At 49.6% G+C, this 24,960-nt stretch overlaps 3 protein-coding genes across 4 annotated transcripts in view; 2 read left to right on the plus strand and 1 right to left on the minus strand.

Annotated features, from left to right (window-relative positions):
- Positions 1-651: 651 nt before the first annotated feature.
- DUSP18 (dual specificity phosphatase 18) lies at positions 652-2,854 on the minus strand. The gene is made up of 2 exons (XM_058158020.1): positions 2,813-2,854; positions 652-1,283 (listed from the first exon to the last, which is right to left on the minus strand). Exon 2 carries the CDS (start codon positions 1,228-1,230, stop codon positions 652-654), a length of 579 nt encoding a protein of 192 aa, XP_058014003.1. The 5' UTR covers positions 1,231-1,283; positions 2,813-2,854.
- Positions 2,855-6,420: 3,566 nt separating this feature from the next.
- C15H5orf52 (chromosome 15 C5orf52 homolog) lies at positions 6,421-8,099 on the plus strand. The gene is made up of 3 exons (XM_058158023.1): positions 6,421-6,644; positions 7,499-7,607; positions 7,846-8,099. Exons 1-3 carry the CDS (start codon positions 6,562-6,564, stop codon positions 8,086-8,088), a joined length of 435 nt encoding a protein of 144 aa, XP_058014006.1. The 5' UTR covers positions 6,421-6,561; the 3' UTR covers positions 8,089-8,099.
- A 3,020-nt stretch (positions 8,100-11,119) lies between these two features.
- OSBP2 (oxysterol binding protein 2) overlaps positions 11,120-24,960 on the plus strand; it is an 85,033-nt gene continuing 71,192 nt past the window's right edge. For both annotated transcript variants that reach the window (XM_058158000.1, XM_058158002.1), the window contains exon 1: positions 11,120-11,472. In XM_058158000.1, coding sequence (XP_058013983.1) covers positions 11,174-11,472 — 299 coding nt within the window. In that variant the 5' untranslated portion in view covers positions 11,120-11,173. The remainder of the gene's footprint in view (positions 11,473-24,960) is intronic.

Raw genomic sequence — 24,960 nt, forward strand, 5'->3', positions numbered from 1 at the left:
CACAAAGCAGCCTCACGCGTTGAATTCGAAATATTTAATAACACAAAACTGCTACATGCCCGAGTCAATCAATTAATCGGAGAATATTTCGTCCTAAAGTGGCCAGAAGGTTGAATGGGACCCGAGCCAGATATAATTCCTTCTAAGAAGAAATTCAGACGTCAGAGATCCCGCCTGCCATTTTCCTGGAAAAAACCACACAAAAAACGCAGCGAAAAATTCATCAAAGGTTTTTTTTCTTTTTTTACTTAGGATCTCGCCCGTACGCTCGGTGGAGACCACCGGTTGCCTTGTTTGAACCCCTCCTGGCAAAGAAGCCACATTTCTCGAAACAACTTTGCGGCAGGATTTATTCCGGAGCCTAAAGTAAAGAAAGAGTCGATCGTCTAATGGATGTCGTATTATAATATATTTCCCACCCACCCACCCCCTTCCAATATCTGTTGTTTTTTTTTAATTTATGGAACAGAATAAAACACGCAGGTTAAAAATCACACATACACACATACACACACACTCCCCGCTTTCTGGTCAAGGTAGTTGCCAGCTCCCCATTTTTGCGTGACGGTTTCAAACTTAGCCGTGGTGGCGCGTGGGGTTTATTGCGGCGCCTCGGCTCGGGGGTGCGGGGGCTCGCCCACGCTGAGCCTCTCACAGCGCGATCATGACTCTAACCTCGTTTTCGTAGAGGTCAGGGATGAGGCCCAAAGGGGACCGAACCATTTTGACGCTGTTTTTCCCAAAGAGTTGATACTCGTATTCGACCAGCTGTTCCCAGAAACCAAGATTTGGCCGGATGACGGGCCGGCAGGATTTGACCCAGTCGTGGGCGTTGGCTAGCGACATGGAGTGGTATTTCATCAGGTAGGCGATGCACAGGGCAGCCGAGCGGCTGACGCCGGCGGCGCAGTGCACCAGGGTCCGGCCCTGGTTCTGACTCACAGCGTGGATCTTATCGGCTACGGGGTCAAAGAAGTCATAAATACGTGCGGTGGGATAGTCCAAGACCGGGACGTGGATGTAGTATATATCCGGGAAGTAGGTGTTGACCACTTCCACTGTGGCGTTAATTATGGTGGTGATGCGGTTCGCGTAGAGGAAAAGTTTGTTGTTGGCCGCCTCGCCATTGCTGATGAAGAGGCTGTTGGTGATGCGGGATAGGCCGTAGATCGAAGGGTTCCTGAAAAGGATGGGTATGGCGCCAAAAGCTGCGTTCATCAAGGCGAGCATTAGATGTCCGTTTCAGCGGAAGGCGGCATCATTTTGAGCGGGGCCGAAGGGAGCTGAGGAAGGTGGGAAAAAAAACAGAGAGGAAAGAAAGGGAAGGAGGGGGGGAATTCTCAAACCGGGGATCAAAAGAAGCAGGATGTTGTGACTCCAGCCCCCGAATCTGGCCCCATGCCCATAAGTGACTTCAAGAGTGAGGGGGAAGGGCCGGTAAGGCTTACCTCGGGAGCACCGATTCCTTTGGCCCGGCTCCAGGAGCCAGAACCAGACCAGTCGGAGGACGTAATGAGATCATCATCCCCTGATTCCTCCCTTCCCCAGGCTACGCCTTCAGACCCAGCTGATAATAATAATAATCAAGCTTGGATCGACCCACACTTCAGAAGATTAGAGAGGCGGCGTCATCAAAAGGAAGGGTGGGGCAGGATATATAAGGAGCTTTGGGACTGTTCTCACTCCACGGGAAGCAAAAGATTAGCTGAACTGTTTCAAAAAGAGCTGAAAGTCTTGCTCTGTGAGTCATTTGTTTGAACTTTGGCAGGCAGCTGCGATTTCTCTGCCAGGACTGATAAGAGCCGTGAATCCACTGGCTGAAGGCCAGCTCGTTGCTCCGAAGTGGGGAAGGAGACAGAACATAGGAGGACTCGGGGAGGGGGGGAGTCCTGGCTGCTCTCTGAGCCGGCTTTGTTTTTTTTTTGGCGGACGTTTCATGACCCAACTAGGTAACCTCATCAGTGCTAGAAGGGAGAGGAGGAAGTGGTTTGTGGGGCCCTGGGTGCTCTCGGAGCTGGCTAGTTTTTTCCTGGCAGACATTTCATGATCCGAACCAGGTGCTAGAAGGGAAGTGAGGTTTGGGGAGAGGAGGGGAAGGAGGAGGAGGAGGAGAAGGACTGTGGGGTCCTTGGCGCCCTCTGAAGCTTGTATTTTTGTAGACGTTTCGTGACCCAAACTAGCCAACATCATCAGTACATGGAGGAGGAGGAGGAGGAGGAGGAGGAGGAGGAGGAGGAGGAGGAGGAAGAGGAGGAGGAGGATTATGGGGTCCTTGCTGCTTTTCTCGAAGACGTTTCGTTACCCAAACTAGGTAACATCATCAGGGCTGTTACCTAGTTGGCTTAATGAAACATCTGCCAGAAAACAAGCCAGCTCACAGTTGGAGAACTGCGACAGCGTTTTCTTATTAGGCTGCAATGGTGGGTTGCTACCGGTTCACCCCGGATTGGGCGAACCGTAGTAGCAGCGGCGGGAGGCTCCGCCCACCTGCCCGGACGCTTCTGCGCATGCACATTGCGCGCAAACATGCGCACGCCCACGAGCGAACCAGTAGCGACGGGTTTCTAAACCCGCCCTCTGGTAGGCTGTCCTGTAACGCTAAGTCTTACTATACTTTGGCTTGCTACATGTGTATAATTTTCTCCACCCTGTGTGGTGTGAACTCAGCCGAACTGAATGTTCTCAATCGTTGCCTCCCCCTCTCCCTTTTTTTAAATTTAAATATATATAATGTGTTGTTTTTTTAATCTGTGCTGCAAATTTTGGCGATTGCCAATATTAAAAACTTGAGAATTTCCAATTCAAAACTTACAGGGCTGTTGACTGAGCATCGGAAAATACGGGAGATTAATCCATGAAGAGACCGCCACCCCGAGAAGATCGATTTATCTCATTTTCTGCTTCGCGCAGGATTTTATAGGGCGCGACCGGTTTATTTATGGCCAGGAATTGTTTGTCACCGTGGGAAGGAAAACTGGCAAACCGCGCAGCTTACATAATTCACTGTAGCCATCGGTGGCTTCTTTCTTTTTTTTAATCCTGATTACTCAAAGGATATGTGCGTTGTGGGAACACAACTCCTGTTACTGGGGGAAAGAAACTCGTCTGACGGGACCTTTGGGCTCTTTACCTACACGTCACATCAATTCTGGGATTAAAAACCAGTAGCGTCTTACTGGAGTCCCCAATCAAATGGAGCCGGGAAGTTTTTTCCTCCTGGAACATCGTCTTCCAATAAAGTCGAAGTAAGGAAGGGGGTGGGGGGGAAAACCCCAAACCACCCACTTTTTAATATCACATATAACCTATTTGAGGATATTCCTTTGTTTTTCCCAAACGGTTAATTGTCACCCACATTTGGAAGGATAAAAAAAATGTATATAGGAGTTGGGCAAGTTTGCCTGACGAAGTAGGAGAGATTTAAGTTTTCCTCGTGTGATGTATAAGTGTGTGAGTGTGTTTTGTGTGTGTGTATAAAATGTGTGTGTGTGTGTGTATGTATAGGTACAGTAATAATATATGTGTGTTTTAAGGCTCCTGCCTTGAGAAGAGAGTTGGATTAGAAGACTTCCAAAGTTTCTTCCAGCTATAGGATTCTATGATATGCTGACCCACAAACCTATGTGTGTTTGTTTGTGTGTGTGTGTGTGTGTGTGTCTGTCTGTCTGTCTGTCTGTCTGTCTGCGAGAGTCCTACATTCTGCCAGCTGTTCTGAACCTCGTCTCTATAAAGTTATATACCGGAGCATCGTCATTATCCAAAGCTTTGAGGTGCCCATGGACCAGGCATCATAGCACCCAGCTATTTTCTACAATATTTTTATTTACTTCCCTTAGAATAGAATAACCGAGTTGGAAGGGACCTTGGAGGTCTTCTAGTCCAACCCCCTGCTTAGGCAGGAAAACCCTACATCACTTCAGACAAATGGTTATCCAACCTCTTCTTAAAAACTTCCAGTGTTGGAGTATTTACAATTTCTGGAGGCAAGTTGTTCCACTGATTCATTGTTCTAACTGTCAAGAAATTTCTCCTTAGTTTTAAGTTGCTTCTCTCCTTAATTAGTTTCCACCCATTGCTTCTTGTTCTACTCTCAGGTGCTTTGGAGAAGAGCTTGACTCCCTCTTCTTTGGGGCAGCCCCTGAGATATTGGAATGCTGCTATCATGTCTCCCCTAGTCCTCCTTTTCATTAAACTAGACATAATCCAATTCCTGCAACCATTTTTCATATGTTTTCGCCTCCAGTCCCCTAATCCTCTTGGTTGCTCTTCTCTGCATTCTAGAGTCTCCACATCTCTTTTACATCGTGGCGACCAAAACTGGATGCAATATTCCAGGTGTGGCCTTACCAAGGCATTATAAAGTGGTACTAACACTTCACGCGATCTTGATTCTATCCCTCTGTTGATGCAGCCTAGAACTGTGTTGGCTTTTTTGGCAGCTGCTGCACACGGCTGGCTCCTATCTAAATGGTTGTCCACTAAGACTCCAAGATCCCTCTCACCGTTACTACTATTGAGCAAGGTACCACATATTAGGCAGCTGTCGGTCTCTGTACTCCAAATGGGTGCCGTTTTTAGACCGACATCTTCAGATGCTGCGTAACAGCACGGTGGCAGGCATCAACCTCCCCTCCCCCCCGGGGGAGGGGGCTTAGCCCCTTTTGAAAGCCCTACCTTTGCAAAGGTGCTTTTCCAGAGAAACTTCACATGTTTTTTGTCTCCCCAGTCGTGTGAAAAGCTGTGAAGGGTACACCTAGAAAGAAGGAAGCGTGGAGTCAGTGAGGCCCGGTGTGTGCAAAGGGGCAGCCCTATAAACTTTACACAACATACACAACAGCAAGGGTGAAACTCAGCAGGTTCCGACAGGTTCTGGAGAACCGGTAGTGGAAATTTTGAGTAGTTCGGAGAACCGATAGCGGAAATTTTGAATAATTCAGAGAAGCGGCAAATAACACCTCTGGCTGGTCCCAGAGGTGGGGTGGGAATGGGGATTTTGCAGTATCCTTCCCCTGCCACACCCACCAAGCCATACCACGCCCACCAAGCCACGCCCACAGAACCGGTAGTAAAAAAAATATATCTGGATTTCACCACTGCACAACAGGCCTTTTTTCTTGGTTATGGCTTAAGAGAATTTAAGCATCCCCTGGTTGGTGATTTTTCTAATCTTTGATTAGAAGATTGGCTGTATTTTTCAGCTTCCGTTTTTTTCACCCGGAGAAACACTTCAAATACGTGGACTTCAACTCCCAGAATCCCCCCAGCTGATGTGCTGGTTGGGGAATTCTGGGAGTTGAAGTCCAGATATCTTGAAGTTGCTAAGATTGAGTGGGGGGTGGTGGCGGAACCAGTTCTAAGGATAGGGATGTTGCTGGCTCCTGGGGGCATTTACCAGCTGCTGTGGCCTCCGTATTGTATTCTTATTTTTTTTTAATGCACAATGGCCATGTGGAATTGTGTCATGGTTTGTCCTGTAAGGGTATTATTTGGTTGCTTCTCTTGAAAACGTGCCCCCCCCACTCCCCAGAAGGCACGGAGGGGCATTTGGTGCCGAATCCTGAATTTCACATCCCTGATTCAAGCTCTGCCTCCAATTGGGCGAGACCAGAATCTTGGAGGGATTAACCAGGATTGACAGATTCTAAAAACATGGGTCTCCAACTTTGGGCGCTTTAAGACTTGTGGACTTCAACTCCCAGAATTCCCCAGCTGGAGAATTCTGGGAGTGGAAGTCCACGAGTCTTAAAGCGCCCAAGGTTGGAGACCTCCTAGCTCCAAAAAGGCCCCTCATCCAGCTCCTTTAGCCATCGCTCTCTTCGCCTTCGGTGCTTCTGCTCCGGTCCACCTGTGGTCCGCATGCGGCCAAGCCACAATTGTGGGAAAGAGTCGCTTTCTCGGTGGTGGACTCCTGACCCCCATCATCCTTGGCTCTGGTGGCTGGGGATACTGGGAACTGTCTTCCAACACCCCTGAGGACCGGGATGCCTTTCCAGTGGCAGGTGGGCAGGTAGCTCTGCCCACCAGGATGGGAAGCCGTTTGGGTCTAGCAGGGGAAAGCTGCTGTCGGGAGCGCGGGGCGGGTTCAGGTAGCCTGCTCTTGCCCCTGGAGGCTCCATCCCCTCCCCTCCCCAACCATGCCGCTTGGGTCCAGCAGGGGAAGGCTGCTGTCGGGAGCGCGGGGCGGGTTCAGGTAGCCTGCTCTTGCCCCTGGAGGCTCCATCCCCTCCCCTCCCCAACCATGCCGCTTGGGTCCAGCAAGGGAAAGCTGCTGTCGGGAGCGCCGGGCGGGTTCAGGTAGCCTGCTCTTGCCCCTGGAGGCTCCATCTCGACCTCTCCCGCACCATGCCTTACCCCCCCACCCGCCCCGCGGGGACGCGGTGCCTCTCTCTCTCTCTCTCTCCGGCCGTCGGGTCTCCGCAGCCTCCGGAGCAGAAGGCGCCGCGGGAAGAAGACTGCCCCGAGCCCGGCCGGCGGTTTCCGCGGCAACCGGGCAGAGCTAGCCCATTGTGACCGCTTGAGTCCGCTTGGCCCGGCCGATTCAACCGCCGGGAGCTTCGGGCGATGGAGAAGGCGCCGGAGGGACCCCCCCTGCCCGTCGTGACTTTCTTCCAGCCCCGCGACCACCAAGTACTGGTGCTGTACAGGTGAGGAGGGGGCGAGGGGGGGGGCCCGATTGGGGTGGGTGGGGAGGCACCGCTTCTCCTCCTCCTCCTCCTCGCCCCCTCCCCTCTCCGGTTGAGCGGCGGTTGTCGCTTAGCGCACAAGTTTTGCTCCCCCCGCCCCAAAAAAAGGGTCAAAGGAGAGAAAGAAAGAAAGGAGAGAGAGAGAGAGAGAGGAAAGGAAAAAGGAAAGAGAGGGAAGGGGAAAGAGAAGGAGGAGGAGGTGAGGAGGGGAGAAGAAGGGAAGGAAAGAGAGAAGGAGAAGGAGAGAGGAGAGGAGAGGAGAGGAAGGAAGAAAAGAGGGAGGAAAGGAAAGGAAAGGAAAGGAAAGGAAAGGAAAGGAAAGGAGGAGGGGAGGGGAGAGGAGAAGAGGAGAGGAGGGGAGAGGAAAGGAAAGGAAAGGAAAGGAAAGGAAGAAGGAAAAGGAAGGGAAGGGAGGGCGGAGGAGAAGCAGAAAGGAAAGGAAGAAGGAAAGAGGGAAGGGAAAAGAGAAAGGAGGAGGAGGAAGGTGGTGGAGGGGAGGAGAGGAAAGGAAGAAGGAAAGAGTAGAGGAGGGGAGAGGAAAGGAAAGGAAAGGAAGAAAGGGAAGGGAAAAGAGAAAGGAGGAGGTGGAGGGGAGAGGAAGAAAGAAAAGATGGAAAGGGAAGGGAGGGGAGGAGAGACAGAGAGAGACTGCATTTATTTCCTGAAACCAGCAACTGAACTACGGCTGAACTGATTGTGCCAAAGTTCACAGATTTCTTTCAGTCACTCTTGGGACGGTGGGCAAGAGTCCTTCTAACCAGCTGACTTTCTTTCTTCCCCCCCCCGCACCCCCCCCCCCGCACCCTTCACTCCAGCCAGCAAACTTGCAGCGAAAAAGCTCTGAAGAGGTTTCTTCCCAAAAGCCACCTGGCGAAGGTGATTATCCAGGACAATGTTAGCGTTCAGCGGATCCAGGAGATTAAGGTACGTTTTTTTTGGAAACCTCTTTGCATGAATTCTGGCGGGCGGTCGGGCATCCGAGCCCGTCAAGAATACAATTCTCGACTTCCAACCATTCGTTTCGTGACCGAAGTTACAACAAATGCTGGAAAAACAAAACAAACCGGTGACTTAGGGCCGTTTTTCACACTTAACGACCGACCCGTTAAACTTCCCGGTCTAAAGAGCAAGGATCACCCTTTGCTGATTGGTTCTTTTGCAGAAACAGCAAATTGAAGGTCGGAAAAAGAAAGCCGAGAATCTGTTGGATCAGATGAAAAGGAGGTTTCTCCAGAACCAGCAGAAAAAGACCTTCCGATGGAAGAAAGAATACAGCTATTATCAGAAAATGTTGGAAGAGATCGACCAGCGGAATCAGATGCGAGAGTTAGGCTCGACTTTGATGATGAAGGCAAGCCAGTCCAGTTCTGCAAAACCCGTGGACAAGCCAAGTCGACTCAGATAACCGGAATCACGCTGGGGAAATGGCGTTTACCGGGCCATTCCGTCAGAATAAAAACGTGTTGGAAAAAAAACAAAACAAACCCAGATCCCGTCAGTTGGTTTTCTTGTCAAAAAAACCTTCTAGCCAGCCCAGACAAGCTAAATAGCTCTGTCACCCCAGCATAACCGCCAGTAGATGGCAGTGTTTACATGTTTGGATGGGTGGTATGACTTTCCCAGTTTCCTGCTACAGTTCACTAGTTGAGGAGTAAAGCACATGGTGACTGTGCCCTTTGCTTGCTCTGCGGTGCTATATGTAAACAGAATTTCTAACAGGGAAACCCAATGTTACGATTTTTTTTTTGCTATGATTGGTAAGTGAATCTGGGGGGGCTGCAGCTGCAACCGAGAAGATGCAGTTGTTTTTTTTTTTTTTTTGCATTTATATCCCGCCCTTCTCCGAAGACTCAGGGCGGCTTACACTATGTCAAGCAATAGTCTTCATCCATTTGTATACTATATACAAAGTCAACTTATTGCCCCCCCAACAATCTGGGTCCTCATTTTACCTGAACCTGCAATATTGCAAGCAGTTGCTGTTAATAATAGGCTGCATTAGCCTGTTGCGCCACCAGAGGCCCAAGTTCCTGGGACCTCAAGTTTAATCAGCAGGACCCAGATGGGGCACACACACACTTGAGCGCATGAGATGGGCAGTATCTCAAACTGCCAGGCCCTGTGTTTATAAGAAGATAACCAGGTCAATTAGTGGGGTCAAAGATGGGGTGGATCATGAAATGTCCACCCTACCACATTCGGGGTCAATTGCAACTCCAAGGGCAGCCCCCCAAAGAACCCATTCGAATAAATAGGTAGTCCTTCTTTAGCGACTACAACGTGGGACGGGCAACATGGTCCGTAAGTGAATCCAGTCACTAAATGATACCGACAACTCTTTAAGCCTCAAAGTGGTAAAGTTTGTCAAGTTTGGAGACCCGCCCTTCCCTGCTCGAGTCGAAAAACTCAACCGGGATCAGGTCTGCTTAGTCCTGGGAAGGAAGACCACAAGGAAATGCCTGAGTGCCCACCCCCTCCTGGGTGGAAGGCAACGGGAAATCCCCTGTTATGCTTTTCCTATTCATCGAGCACAGTGTTGTGACTCAGGCCCCCGGTAGGAAGTAGGAAACTCAGTCAGTGCAAAAACAAACTTTATTATAACGGCTGAGAATTACTTCATAGTAGGGGTTGGACTAGATGACCTACAAGGTCCCTTCCAACTCTGTTCATCCGTAATCAAAGCGTCCTTGTAGATGCCCAATGCTTGGATGGGGGGTCAGACTAGATGACCTACAAGGTCCCTTCCCATTCTATTAATCCCTAATCAAAGCGTCCTCGTAGATGCCCAATGCTTGGATGGGGGATCAGACTAGATGACCTATAAGGTCCCTCCCTACTCTATTAATCCGTAATCAAAGCGTCCTCGTAGATGCCCAATTCTTGGGCAGGGGGTCAGACTAAATGACCTACAAGGTCCCTCCCTACTCTATTAATCCGTAATCAAAGCGTCCTCGGAGATGCCCAATTCTTGGGCAGGGGGTCAGACTAAATGACCTACAAGGTCCCTCCCTACTCTATTAATCCGTAATCAAAACGTCCTCGTAGATGCCCAATGCTTGGGCAGGGGGTCAGACTAGATGACCTACAAGGTCCCTCCCTACTCTATTAATCCGTAATCAAAGCATCCTCGGAGATGCCCAATTCTTGGGCAGGGGGTCAGACTAGATGACCTACAAGGTCCCTTCCCATTCTATTAATCCCTAATCAAAGCGTTCTCGTAGATGCCCGATTCTTGGACTGGGGGGGTCAGACTAAATGACCTACAAGGTCCCTCCCTACTCTATTAATCCGTAATCAAAGCGTCCTCGTAGACACCCAATTCTTGGGCAGGGGGTCAGACTAGATGACCTACAAGGTCCCTTCCCACTCTATTAATCCGTAATCAAAGCGTCCTCGTAGATGCCCAATTCTTGGGCAGGGGGTCAGACTAAATGACCTACAAGGTCCCTCCCTACTCTATTAATCCGTAATCAAAACGTCCTCGTAGATGCCCAATGCTTGGGCAGGGGGTCAGACTAGATGACCTACAAGGTCCCTCCCTACTCTATTAATCCGTAATCAAAGCATCCTCGGAGATGCCCAATTCTTGGGCAGGGGGTCAGACTAGATGACCTACAAGGTCCCTTCCCATTCTATTAATCCCTAATCAAAGCGTTCTCGTAGATGCCCGATTCTTGGACTGGGGGGGTCAGACTAAATGACCTACAAGGTCCCTCCCTACTCTATTAATCCGTAATCAAAGCGTCCTCGTAGACACCCAATTCTTGGGCAGGGGGTCAGACTAGATGACCTACAAGGTCCCTTCCCACTCTATTAATCCGTAATCAAAGCGTCCTCGTAGATGCCCAATTCTTGGGCAGGGGTCAGACTAGATGACCTACAAGGTCCCTTCCCATTCTATTAATCCCTAATCAAAGCGTTCTCGTAGACGCCCAATTCTTGGACTGGGGGGGTCAGACTAAATGACCTACAAGGTCCCTCCCTACTCTATTAATCCGTAATCAAAGCGTCCTCGTAGATGCCCAATGCTTGGGCGGGAGGGGGGTCAGACTAGATGACCTACAAGGTCCCTTCCCACTCTATTAATCCGTAATCAAAGCGTCCTCGTAGATGCCCAAATGCTTGGACGGGGTGGGGGTGGGTGGGGTCGGACTAGATGACCTGCAAGGTCCCTTCCCACTCTCGCTCCCCCGTAAAGGTTCCTTCCTCCAAGCCGTGGCAGGAGGAAGAGGAGGAGGACTTCAACTCCCGAAATGCCTGGCGCGGCCGGAGAGAACTCTGGGAGTTGAAGTCCTTGAAAGCGGCAGGGGAGGGGAGGGGAGGGGAGGGGGGTGGAGCGAGCGAGAGGAGGAGGAGGGGGCGTGTCCTGGCCTGGTGGCCCCGCCCCCTCCCTCCCTCCTCCTCCTCCTCCCCCTCCCTTCCCGTGCCCAGCCCTGGCGACGGCGGCGCCGGGCGAGGCGGGCGGGCGAGGCGGGCGGAGCTGGGCGTCTATGGGGCGGGCGGCGGTGGGGGGGCCGCTGTGCAGCGCCGGCAGCCGCGGGCTGGTCTCCCTGCTGGGCGCCGTCCCGTGCCTGGCCTGCAAGGAGCCCCCGCCGCCTGCCCGGGTCCCGCTGGCCGCCGCCGCCGCTGCTGCCATGAGCCTGGCCGGGGAGAGCTGCCCCGTTGCCGCCGCCGTTGCAGCCTCCGGCGCGGACACCCACCGCGGCTGGCTCTTCAAGTGGACCAACTACCTGAAGGGCTACCAGCGCCGCTGGTTCGTGCTCAGCAACGGGCTGCTCAGCTACTACAGGTAAAGGGACCCGTGCGCCCCTGCCGCGGAGATGCAGCCCATGGGGCGCTTCCCCCGCGGCTCCTTTTGGCTGTGACTTTAGGGGTGGTTTGGAGTTTCCTCTCCCATCGTCCCCTCCCTCCCTCCCCGGGGCGGGGGGCTGGCCTGGGCTCTGCCAAGGTTTGCAGGTTGGCAAGGGTTGGACTTCAGCTCCCATGATCCCCTCCCCGGGGGTTGTTCTCGGCTCCCATGGTCCCCAGCTTGGCGAGGCTTGGACTTCCTCTCCCATCATCCCCTCCCAGGGGAGTGGTATTCGGCTCCCAGGGTTCCTTGCTTGGCAAGGCTTGGACTTCAACTTCCATCGGCCCCTCCCAGGGGGCTGGCCTCAGTTCCCATGGTTCCCTACTTGGCAAGGCTTGGACTTCCGCTCCCATCATCCCCTCCCAGGGGGTTGTTCTCGGCTCCCATGGTTCCCTGCTTGGCAAGGCTTCGACTTCAACTTCCATCATCCCCTCCCAGGGGGCTGGCCTCAGTTCCCATGGTTCCCTGCTTGGCAAGGCTTGGACTTCAACTTCCATCATCCCCTTCTCAGGGGCGCTGTTGTCGGTTCCCAGGGTTCCCAGCTCGGCAAGGCTTGGATTTCAGCTCCCATCATCCTCTCCCAGAGGGCTGTCCTCAGTTCCCATGGTTCCCGGCATGGCAAGGCTTGGATTTCAGCTCCCATCATCCTCTCCCAGGGGCCTGTCCTCAGTTCACATGGTTCCCTGCTTGGCAAGGCTTAAGACTTCCTCTCCCATCATCCCCTCACAGGGGGCTGTTCTCTGCTCCCATGGTCCCGGCTTGGCAAGGCTTGGACTTCAGCTCCCATCATCCCCTCCCGCATTGATTTGCTGCCCTTGCAGCTGAGACAGGTTGGACTACAGGTCCCATCCTCACTCTCGAAGCTGCTCCAGCAAGCTGCCACTCCGAGGGATCGGAAGAAAACTTCCATCATCCACAGCTAGCCTAGGCTCTTCTCCGGTTCAGATGGGTCTGGATTCCAAGGCCCATCCTCCTCCTGCCTCTTGTCAGGCCGCAACACTGTGGCAGCCAGGAGCCTGTGTGCCAGGTTGCCCCCCCGCCCCCCCGGGTTGCAACAAGTGTTGGACTACAAATCCCACCATCCCCAGCCCCCACCTGGCAGTTCCACCAAGCATAAAACTGCAGCTCCCGTCATCCTTAGCCATCTAGATACGTGGAGCATCTGGATGCTGGGGATCAATTGGCTGCCCTGGGGGGAATGATGGGAAGCGTAGTCCTGGGGGGGGGAGAGCGGGTGTTCAGCGCACCCCATTCAGTAGCTGAAGAATCTTTGGGGTGGTAAAATACTACAGAGATTGCGGTAAAGTTATTCTTTGCCTGGCTTCAAAGTGTATTACGGTAGCTATAATTTACTTATTTACTTGATTTTTGGGTTCCAGTGACGTAAATTCTCCCCATCTCCCCCCCCCCCCCCCAGCACCCTAGTTTTCTCTAAAACCTAGCAACGGAGCCCCACCCCCCCCAAAGGCTGTTGTGCTCACATCTTTTAGGTAGCTTTGCACACCAATATATTGCCTGGCTTCAGTTCCTCTAGCAATGTTTGTGCGTGTAAATATATGGTATGTGTGTGTGTGTGTGTGTAAGAAAGAGGTTGCTAGGGTGGTCCAGTCTATTTGCCTTCTGATCCTGCAGCCGTGGGGATGTCAGTGGTGCCCCAGATACTGTAGGTGCAAAAGGCATTGATCATCATCATCACCTTTTAACGAGCCCATAATCCCTTGCCGGACTGAATGGAGCTAGCAGAGTGTTTTACTGGCCGGATGCTTTTCTTGTTGCCAGTACGGAGTTTTGTTCAGCAGATATATTCTCATATATTCACCTCTAGGCCACCACCGCACCGCTCCTGCAAAGGGCATTTATGCTTGGTGGGGAAAAAAATAAATGGCACGTGAGATATGCACACCCTAAATCCTGTGCAGGTAGTCCTCGGCGTACGACCGTAATTGAGCCCAAAACTTCCGTCGCGAAGCGAGACGGTTCTTACGTTGAGTTTTACCCCCGTTTTACGACCTTCCGTGCCACATTTGTTAAGCGAATCACAGCCGTTGTGAAATTAAGTCACACGCTTGGGCTTCCCCGTTGACTCTGCTTCTCGGACGGTCGCGAAAAAGGGAAAATCGCCTGACGGTCCTTAAGTGCGGTAAAATGATCCTAAGACTTTTTTTTTTCAGGGTCGTCGTAACTTCGGTCACTAAGTGAACTGTTGTAAATTGAGGACTACGTATACTTTCACTCTGGGGGCCTTATCCAGTTTTAGCAGTTTCTCAACTTTAGCGCCAGTGGGGAAATCTGAACCGGTTTACTACCGGTTCGCTGGCTGCGCATGCGCGCTGTGTGTACGAATGCGCAGTGCGTACCACGCACCAATTGCAAGGTGCGCGTGTGTGCAGTGCACACCAAAAGGAGGCACGGGGTAAGTAGAACAGTGCGCCAACAGCTGTGGCGCGTGATCATTTTTTTTAAACTTTTAAAAGCATTTTTTTTACAACCTATTCGGCTGAATCGGTTGTTAAAAAATGCTTTTAAAAGTAAAAAAAAAAAGGCTCTGATGATCAGGCAGCTCAGCTGTGATATCAGAGCCTTTTTTTTTTAACCTTTTAAACGTATTTTTTTAGAAAGAAGAGGCAAGCGGGCCACCAGGCGGGGGAGGCAGGGATTTTTGTTACCGGTTCTGCAAACCACCGGATCAAGCGATCCGGTCCGAACCGGGAGCATTTCACCCCTGCTTAGCGCTGTTAAGACGTGTGGGTTTCGATTCCCAGAATTCCCCAGCCGGCGTGTGGGCTGGGGAATTCTGGGAATTGGGAATCCCACGCATCTTAGAAGGTTGCCAGGAGGGGAGAAAAGCTGAATTACAGATTTATAAGGGGGGGGGGGAAATTCACGGTTCAGGACGGATCAGTTTTGAATTCTAAATGATTTTCCAGCTGCTTCTTCTAGAAATTAATAACCCTTCCTGTGGTTTTCGATCGGCCAAGCCGATGTAGCTGCATGTAAATCCAGTAATCCTTTGGTAGAGCTTTAATCAACTTTGAGGAAGCAAATAATTCTCAGTCGTGTTAAGATGCTTAAGGCAGTGATGGCAGCGCGTTTGAATCGCGGCGTTCTCACTTTTTGCTGTTTTGCAATAAAATAAGAGCCAATTACTAAAATGGCCAGCGTTGGCCAAGCCCTGGTGTTTTTTCTTTTCTTTTCTTTTTAACTGAAAAGCCAAATGCTTAATCAGCAAAACTAAAACCCAGTTTAACTGTAAACCACGTTTAAAAGTTTTCTTCCGAATTACCAATTGTGCTAGTTGCCCTGGGGCGGGATAGGCAGCAAAGAGACATAATTATTATCATCATTATCAACAATAATGATAATAGTATTTGTGACGCACTTTTGAATGTTCAGTTTATTTATTTATTTATTTATTATTCAAATTTTTATACCGCCCTATCTCCCGAAGGACTCAGGGCGGTTTACAGCCATATAAAAACATAAAAAACATAAGAATAAATACAAGTTAAAACAACATTTTAAAAAACTTATTACATTAGGCCAAATTTAAAAATATCGATTAAAATAGTACAAAACCCCATTTAAAACTAATTTTTAAAAACTAAACCCTAGGCCAGCCCCGCACAAATAAATAGATGTGTCTTAAGCTCGCGGCTCAGTTGACTGAGTTTCATGTTTAATGACTAAAAGAGATAACAATAAATAAATAAACTTAATAAACTAAACGGCCAGCGTTGGCCAGGCCCTGGATTTGTTTTGTTTTTAACTGAAAAGCCGAATGCTTCATCAGCAAAATTGAAACCCAGTTTAAATGTAAACCACGTTTAAAAGTTTACTTCCGAATTACCAATGGTGCTAGTTGCCGAGGTGGGGAGCGAACAAATTTAACAAAGAAACAAACATACCGACTTCTGGTTTTCTTATCAATATTAATAGGCAAGGAAACAAGGAAAATTTTAATTTGTGAATACTGAACACTGCTCAGTGCAGTAGTTCTTTCCATGCACTGGTTTTTCTCTTTTGAACTTTGTAAATTTGGTGGTTTTTTTCCCCAGAAATAGAATAGAATAGAATAGAATTTTTTAGAATAGAATAGAATTTTTATTGGCCAAGTGTGATTGGACACACAAGGAATTTGTCTTGGTGCATATGCTCTCAGTGTACATAAAAGAAAAGATACCTTCATCAAGGTACAACATTTACAACACAAATGATGGTCAATATATCAATAAAAATCATAAGGATTGCCAGCAACAAAGTTATAGTCATACAGTCATAAGTGGGAAGAGATTGGTGATGGGAACGATGAGAAGATTAATAGTAGTGCAGATTTAGTAAATAGTTTGACAGTGTTGAGGGAATTAATTGTTTAGCAGAGTGATGGCCTTCGGGAAAAAACTGTTCTTGTGTCTTTATTGGCCAAGTGTGATTGGACACACAAGGAATTTTTCTTTGGTGCATATGCTCTCAGTGTAAATAAAAGAAAAGATACATTCGTCAACTATCAACACTTAATGATATTCATAGGGTACAAAGAAGCAATCGGGAAACAGTCAATATAAATCGTAAGGATACAAGCAACAAAGTTACAGTCATAAGTGGAAGGAGATGGGTGATGGGAACGATGAGAAGATTAATAGTAGTGCAGATTTAGTAAATAGTCTGACAGTGTTGAGGGAATTATTTGTTTAGCAGAGTGATGGCCTTCGGGAAAAAACTGTCCTTGTGTCTAGTTGTTCTGGTGTGCAGTGCTCTATAGCGTCGTTTTGAGGGTAGGAGTTGAAACAGTTTATGTCCAGGATGTGAGGGGTCTGTAAATATTTTCACAGCCCTCTTCTTGATTCGTGCAGTATACAGGTCCTCCATGGAAGGCAGGTTGGTAGCCATGGTTTTTTCTGCAGTTCTAATTATCTAATTATCTTATAATTATGAACAGTTTAGGTCCATGAGCAAAGGAAGGGCAAAAAGTTTATTTAAAAAAGTATCAGTGTATTTCTAGCTTTCAATAACTTTGTGTGAAAATCCTCGAGGGGGGATTCTTGAATGGTTCTTGTTATAGGAGTGCTTCCAATCTGCCTTGTCCCACTATTGTCCTTGTCAACGCTTGAGATGCATTGGAAATCAAAGCTGTGTCTGGGTGTGGTTGTGTTTTTCCAGGTCTGTTGTCCTTGTGTTTAGGGGAGGGAAGAGTGCTGTGTTCTTAATTGAATCACCTAAGTTGAGAATCAGTTTTTTTTTCCTCCGGAAGGAGAAGCAAAATGTAAATAGATTATTGACAGATAGTTATGAATCTAGGACAACTCCCTGCAGCCAACTCGTCATGGCCAACTCGTCATGGCCAACTTGCCATGGTCAACTCATCATGGCCAGCTCACCATGGTCAATTCATGGCCAACTCACTGCGGCCAACTCATCATGGCCAATTCACCATGGCCAATTGATGAACAACTTGTTGCAGCCAACTTATGGCCAACTCATGGCCAACTTGCTGCAGCCAACTCACCGTGGCCAACTAGCCATGGTCAACTCCTCATGGCCAATTCACCATGGCCAATTGATGACCAACTCGCTGCAGCCAACTTATGGCCAACTCATCGCCAACTTGCTGCATCCAACTCACTGTGGCCAACTCGCCATGGTCAACTCGCCATGGCCAACATAGCCAACTCACCATGGCCAACTGCTCATGGCCAATTCACTATGGCCAATTGATGACCAACTCGCTGCAGCCAACTTATGGCCAACTCATCGCCAACTTGCTGCAGCCAACTCACCATGGTCAACTCGCCATGGCCAACTCATAGCCAACTCACCATGGCCAACTCCTCATGGCCAATTCACTATGGCCAATTGATGACCAACTCGCTGCAGCCAACTTATGGCCAACTCATCGCCAACTCGCTGCAGCCAACTCACCATGGCCAACTCATCGCCAGCTCGCCATGGCCAACATGCCATGGCCAACTCGCCAAGCTTTTCACCCTTATGACCATTGCAGCATCCCCACGGCGACATGATCAAAATGCAGATGCTTGACAACTGATTCATTTTAATGACGTCATTTAATGGGTCGTGTGATCTCCTTTTGTGACCTTCTGACAAGCAACGTCAAGGGAGGGAAGCCGGATACACCCTAACAACGGTGGCAAGGAAGGTCCTCGGGTGGAGCAAAACTCACGTAACAAATGTCTCACTTAGCATCAGAAATTTTGGGCTCAGTTGCGGTTGTAGGTCGAGGACTACCTGGAATTAAATTCGGGGTTCCTGAATTCAGATGTTCGCTCTGTGAACAGATCTGGAGCATCTCAGCCCAATGCAGCACACGGTCGTGTTCGCCCCTCCCCCCTCCTCCACCCCCATTCGCTCAGAAGAGAAACTCAGTATGCGTGGTGTGAATTCAGGTAGTTGCCAGAAGGCTCCGAGAAAATTATGTGTCTGAAATCGTTTTACGTAACTCACATTAAAGCATGTCCTTTGGGCCAGCTCAAGTCCGTTTTCCGCCGGGTCTTTCCTTATCCAGGCGGTGTCCTCGGATGCTGCTTGGCTTGCCCTTGTGGATGTGCAAGAATGTGCTGATCTGGTGTGCGTGCGCACACACACACAAAGACACACACACACACACACAAACACACACACACACACATATATATAGAAAAAGAGAGAGGGAGAGAGAGAGGGGGAGAGAAAGAAAGAACTTGCTAAATTTGTCAAGCAGATAAATGAACACGACATACAGCCACTACACACACACACATATATATACACACACACACACACACACACACACACACACATACACACACATATATATAGAAAAAGAGAGAGGGAGAGAGAGGGAGAGAGGGAGAGAAAGAACTTTCTAAATTTGTCAAGCAAATAAATGAACACGACTTACAGCCACTACACACACACACACACACACACACACACACACACACATATACACACACACACACACACACATACCTGCAACTCAGACTAATCTGAGCACAACCAAGCCCCCACCCAAACAGGACACATCCCCAGCCAATCAGAGCACAAGAAAACCCCCATCCAATCAGAGCACAGCCAAGCTCTTACCCAATCAGTTCAACCCCCCACTAGCAGTTAAAAGGAAGAAACAGCTGCGATCACACATTGCTCCCAGAATCACGAAGCTGAAGCCTGAAGATGACGAATGAGACTTTGTCGAAACGTCGCCAATACACTTCCAATTTTACATGGGCGAAAACCCGAACAACCAAAGACCTACATACATACATACATACATACATACATACATACATATGAGCCCTCACAGGCTGTCTATTTTCTATTAAATTTATATTTACTGACAAAGAAATATATATCCTAGCCATACACATACACACACACACACACACAGAGAGACACACACACAGAGACAAGGGGGGAGGGAGACGGAGAGATTACTAAAGTTGCCAAATGAATATGACTTACAGCCACAATTGAGCCCCAAATCTCTGTCACTAAATGAGACAGTTGTTGTTCAGCGAGGCTGCCCCCCCCCATTGCACGACCTTCCTTCCTTGCCACCCGTGCTAAGCGAATCCCTGCCCGGGGACGTTGCGAGCATCATAAATACGAGTCGGTTGCCAAGCGGCCTGAATTTCGATCACGCGGCCACCGGGGACGCTGCAGTGGTCATAAAGGTGAAAAAATGAGCCGTAAGTTATTTTTGTTAGCACTGTTGTGGCTTTGAGCAGTCACTACGTCTCGGTCGCCGATTAGATCAGCCCTCGGTATTATATCATGTTTTGGCAGCTCCTTTGTTCTAAGTCAGTGATGGCTAATCTTTTTGCCATCGTGTGCCAGGACGGGGGTGGAGGGGGTCGCGCGCATGCCCACACCCATAATTCCATGCGCCCCGCCCCACGCGTGCATGCGCGACTCTCCCTCTGCTCCCCCCTGCTTCCGGCACGCAGTAGGCCCATTTCTCTCTCTCACCTGGCTCCAGAGCCTCTCTAGGAGTCTGGGGAGGACCAAAACGGCCTTCGCCACACTCCCCCGGAGGTCCTCCAGAGGCCAGAAACGGCCCGTTTGCCAACTTCCAATGGGACCGGAAGGCCCGTTTTTTGCTGTTCACAGCCTCCAGGGCCTCTCTAGGTGTCTGGCCTTCCTCCCCCCAGATGTTCTCCGGAGGCCAGAAATGGCCCGTTTGCCAACTTCTGGTCCTCCACTCCTGGGGGAAGGATATTGCAAAAATCCCCATTCCCTCCCCATTCTGGGGCCAGCCAGGGGTGATATTTGCCGGTTCTCTGAACAACCCAAAATTTCCGTTACCGGTTCTCCAGAACCTGTCAGAACCTGCTGAATAGCACCCGTGCCCTAGTCCTGCTTTTCGTGAAACTACCCAATCCCAGCAACCGTTCTTTCTTACGTTTTTAGCCTCCGGGCCCCTAATCATCTTGCTTGCTCTTCTTCACAACGCCGTTGAAGCAGCCATGCTCAAAATAATGCTTTGTGTTTGAGGCGGCTGTTCCCAGAATCGCTCCATCAGGTTCGTGCTTTGCGCAGAGCACAAAGTTGCAGAGCGAAACGCTGGGCTTGCATTTGCCATCCTTGTTAAATTAATCCCTGCGGTGAAGTGGACCACGGGATTCCCGCTGCTCCCTTTGACTTTGGCTGGAGGGAAACAGACGGGGGAAGGTCACCAGTCCGGGATCGTGTGACCTCCTCCTCTTGGTTGCCGCATCGGTCGTAAATATATGTCGGTTGCCAAGCAGCCGGATTTTGATCCTACTGCCGTGAGGATGCCCTTAATGGCTGCAAGGCTGGTTGTAGGTCGCTTTTCCCAATATTATCGTAACTTTGAACGCTCGGTAAAAACAATTGGTTGCAAATAGACCTGGGCCCATTGATAACAACCATTGAAAGCAATCTCCATTACAGTGGTAAGTTGAGGATTGCCCATATCAGCCTGTTCTGACCCAGCTCTCCAAATATGACAAACCCTCTGACTTGAACTCAAAAGATTCAGGAACACAGTTGGAAGGGACCTAGGAGGTTCACCTACTCCAACCCACCCCTACTCATGCAGGAGAACTATATGACTTTTCCGATTGCCAAGCTCAGCGTCTTAGCCACTGAGCCACCTGGGGAGCCGCCGCAATTCCTTTATTAGGAGCGCCGGCCGCCCCGGCAAAAAAGTTTCTCTCACCGCAGGATAACAAGTCCTTCCGCCTGGGAGATAAGTAGTTGTCTGCCATATCTATTCATCTCCGCCCCCTGCCTTTCATCCCCAGAGCTAGGGTGGGGCTTAGCTAGCAGCGGTGGCTCTTCCATCCCGAGGACCGGCCCATAGATTTCCCCTGCTCTCCTCTCCTCTGCCTTCTGCGCATCCGCGCGTCAGGCACTGGACCCAGCTGTTCCTCCTTCCTCATCAGACACCTCCAGACCTGGGGGCTGTTGACTCTCCATCTGAGAGCTGACCAACGGCCCAGATTCTGCCTCTGTCTCTCTCTCTCTCACACAGCTCCATTCCCTCTTCCCCCTCAGAGCTCCGAGGTTGCTTTGATGCTGATCTCGCCTCCCACGCCTCCTCCTCCTCCTCTGATTCGGCTGTCGGAGGGGCTGGCGGCCGACAGGCCCCGACGCTTTTTGAATTTATGAATATTCAGACCTGTTTGTTTTATTTATTTGGTAAACTTACATAGTTGCCAATCTCAGCCATGTGTCTCTGCCTAGCGACAAAGTTAAAAAAAGCAAAAAAAAAAAAAAAAGGCACAGCAAATAATGGGAAAAAAAACGTAACGACAAAAAAACATTAAAAGCAGCAAAACCTTTAAAACATTGAAACCTACATTTGCCGGAGGGCAGTTTTAAACATGCTTCCTGGGGAAAACCTCAATAATGGGTCAGATTTTCTGGAAGTTGAATGGCCTGTGAATTCGATAAATTATGATGATGAAGGACAAATTTGCCGGAAAACAGTATTTTTAAAAAAAACCTTGCAAAAAGGGAAGGAGTATCGTTTTCTTTTGCTTACGTAAAGCAGAGCCAAGGGCATACGTGCCCACAAAATGAAAATGTTCTTTGCAATCACGTGCTTCATAGGACAAATATGTGCCACGCTCTTAATTGTTGGTTTCCATTTCTGGATCTGACTTCCTATTTTTGTGCCCTGTCAGATTTGCCGGATCGTTTAATCCGTGGCAGCTCCGACCTTATTTTGTAGCTTCGTTCTAAAATCCATTTTATGTAATAAATGCATTGGGGGGAAAAAAATTGCTAAACAGCTGCAGCGATTCCCTTAACAAATGTGTGGCAGGAAAGGTTATCAGGTGTGGGGGGGGGAATTCATTTCGCACTGGTCTCGCTTAACAAGGAGATTCAACTGCGGTCGTAAAGTCGAGGATGACCTGCGTTTATCATTCCCGGAATTTAGGCAGGGGATTGGATTTACCGGTTGCGCCAAGCGTCGGGCACTAAAGCTGCAAAACGAAATGGAGGGGCAGGTTTCTGCAAACGGAAATCATAATCGGCCAAATCTGCATAACCGTTTGTAAGGTGGGTAGACTTCAACTCTCATGGTTCCAAGGGTGGGATTCAGCCGGTTCGGGAAAACCGGATGCTAATTTTACATCTGGTTCACCAAACCGGTAGTTGCAAGGACTGGCTGGCCCCTTCTACCCCTCCCCTCCCCTCCAAGGCGTCTCCACATCGCCCGTTTTGGATGGCCAGGTAACTGCAGGGCCCGCGCGGAGGCTCTGGGAGGGCGAAAAACTGGCTTCCCGGAATTTCCAGAAGTCTGCAATTGGGCCCGTTTCTAACCTCTGGAGGGCCTCCAGAGCCCAGGGGAGGCTGTTTTTATTCTACCAGAGCCTCGAGGAAAGCCTCTGGAGCCCGGGAAGGGTAAGAACATGCCCCCACCATGATGCAGGAGGCTGAGTAGGCCACGCCCACCATGGCCACGCCCGCCTAGCAACCAGGCAGAGAAACGGTTGCTAAAATGTTTGAATCCCACCCCTGCATGGTTTCCCGGCATGCTAAGGTAGGCAGCTAAGTTGCCAAGGCTGGTCAATGCTGGTCTGTTGATCCAGAATAGGCTATGACATACGGACATTGCTGTTCTTTGTGGAAATGCTGTGGGGTGTTTTTTTTTTGGATTGTAGGATCCCAGTATTGTGGTCCGCCAGCAGCTTGCGGAGCTGGGAATGGAGTCGGACAGTGATGAGGCTGAGGAAGAGCATGGGCCAGTCCTGGAGGCTGGGAAAGGCCCAGATGAGGGCTCTGTGTCGGAGGCAGAGGTGGGGCCAGGGCCATCGGGGAGTGAGGTGCGGACTCCAGAGCCTCCAGAGGCTGACAGTAGTGAGGCAGAGGAACAGGAGGAGCCTGTTCCTAATGCACACATGAGAAGAGCTGCCAGAAGGCAAGAGCAGCTCAAGCAAAGAGGACAATTCGGGAGTAGGGCCAAGAGCTGATTGGCCCCTCCCATAAGGCTTAAAAGACCAGCAACGGCATTTGGGCTTTGCCGGAAAACAATGATGATAGCTTCGTTTTGTTGTATTTATTTTGTATCAGCGTCTTCTGAACTTTTGCCAAGAAAGGCCTTTGGCAGTTTGCCTAATTGGACCAAGGTTGGTGATAGGACTGAGGAATTTGTGTTAAGAGGAATTTGCTTTAATTTAGTTGAACTACGTTAATTCTCAGCTGTTCTAATAAAGTTTTTTTTTTTATACTGACTGAGTTTCCTACTACCTACTGGGGCTTGAGTCACAACACCCGGCATTTGTGTTAATGGTTGTTGGCAGGACAATTGGCCCTTAAATCCTTCCTCCGCTTGGCTTTCCTTGAGCAAAGAGGGCTGCGGCCTTCCCCAGAAAAGTTTTGAAGGACAAAAGAGGCTGGGAGAGGAAACGGATTTGGTCTTGAGTGACAAGGACATCCCGGCCCCAGGAGACAAACCAGTTGGGATCTGTGTCAAGAAACCCCCTTCTTGGGGTTTTCTCTCGAAATAGAATTACCGTATATGCCCGGCATGTGACAGGTAGCTCCGGAAACTGTTGAGGGCTTATCGGAATAAATGCTTCATGTGTTTAATGTGTAACCCACCTGTATTGTTATTTTTATAATATAATATAACAACAGAGTTGGAAGGGACCTTGGAGGCCTTCTAGTCCAACCCCCTGCCCAGGCAGGAAACCCTACACCATCTCAGTCAGATGGTTATCCAACATTTTCTTAAAAATTTCCAGTGTTGGAGCATTCACAACTTCTGCAGGCAAGTCGTTCCACTTATTAATTGTTCTAACTGTCAGGAAATTTCTCCTTAGTTGCTTCTCTCCTTGATTAGTTTCCACCCATTGCTTCTTGTTCTACCCTCAGGTGCTTTGGAGAACAGCCCGACTCCCTCTTCTTTGTGGCAGCCCCTGAGATATTGGAACACAGCTATCATGTCTCCCCTAGTCCTTCTTTTTGTTAAACTAGACATACCCAGGTCCTGCAACCGTTCTTCATATGTTTTAGCCTCCAGTCCCCTAATCCTCTTGGTTGCTCTTCTCTGCACTCTTTCTAGAGTCTCAGCATCTTTTTTACATCGTGGCGACCAAAACTGGACGCAAGTATTCCAAGCGTGGCCTTACCAAGGCATTATAAAGTGGCACTAACACTTCACGTGATCTTGATTCTATCCCTCTGTTTATGCAGCCCAGAACTGTGTTGGCTTTTTTAACAGCTGCTGCACACTGCTGGCTCATATCTAGATGGTTATCCACTAGGACTCCAAGATCCCTCTCACAGGTACTACTATTGAGCAAGGTACCACATATACAGTACTGGTGCATTTTGTTTTTTTGGCCTAAATGTAGAACCTTACATTTTTCACTGTTGAATTTCATTTTGTTAGGTAGCGCCCAATGTTCAAGTCTGTCAAGATCTTTCTGTAACCTGAGCCTATCTTCTGGAGTGTTGGCTATTCCTGCCAGCTTGGTGTCATCTGCAAATTTGATTAAATTTTTACAAGTAACTTAAGGCAAAACGAGCGGGCTTAATGCAGGTAGTCTTCGAGTTGCGACCACAATCCGGCCCGACGTTTCTGTTGCTGAGGGAGACCTTTGTTGAGCGGGTTTTGAAACAAGCAAGCTCAGAGAGTATCAAGGACCCTACAGTCATCCTCCTCCTCTTCCTCCCTCTCCAAACCCCTCTCCCTTCTACTTCCCTGATGATGTTACCGAGTTGGGTAATGAAACTTCTGCAAGAAAGCAAGCTCAGAGGGTATCAAGGACCCACAGTCGTCCCGTAAAGGGGAAAAGCCCCCTTTCTCCCCCTCCTCCTCCTCCTCCCTGCAAACCCCAATTCTTTCTAGCACTGATGATGTTACCTAGTTGGGTCATGAAACGTCTTCAAGAAAACAAGCAAGCTCTGAGAGCACCACAGGCCCCACAGTCATTGTCCTCCTCCTCCTCCTCC

Source organism: Ahaetulla prasina, chromosome 15, assembly GCF_028640845.1.
Source record: "Ahaetulla prasina isolate Xishuangbanna chromosome 15, ASM2864084v1, whole genome shotgun sequence".
Taxonomy (NCBI): domain Eukaryota; kingdom Metazoa; phylum Chordata; class Lepidosauria; order Squamata; family Colubridae; genus Ahaetulla; species Ahaetulla prasina.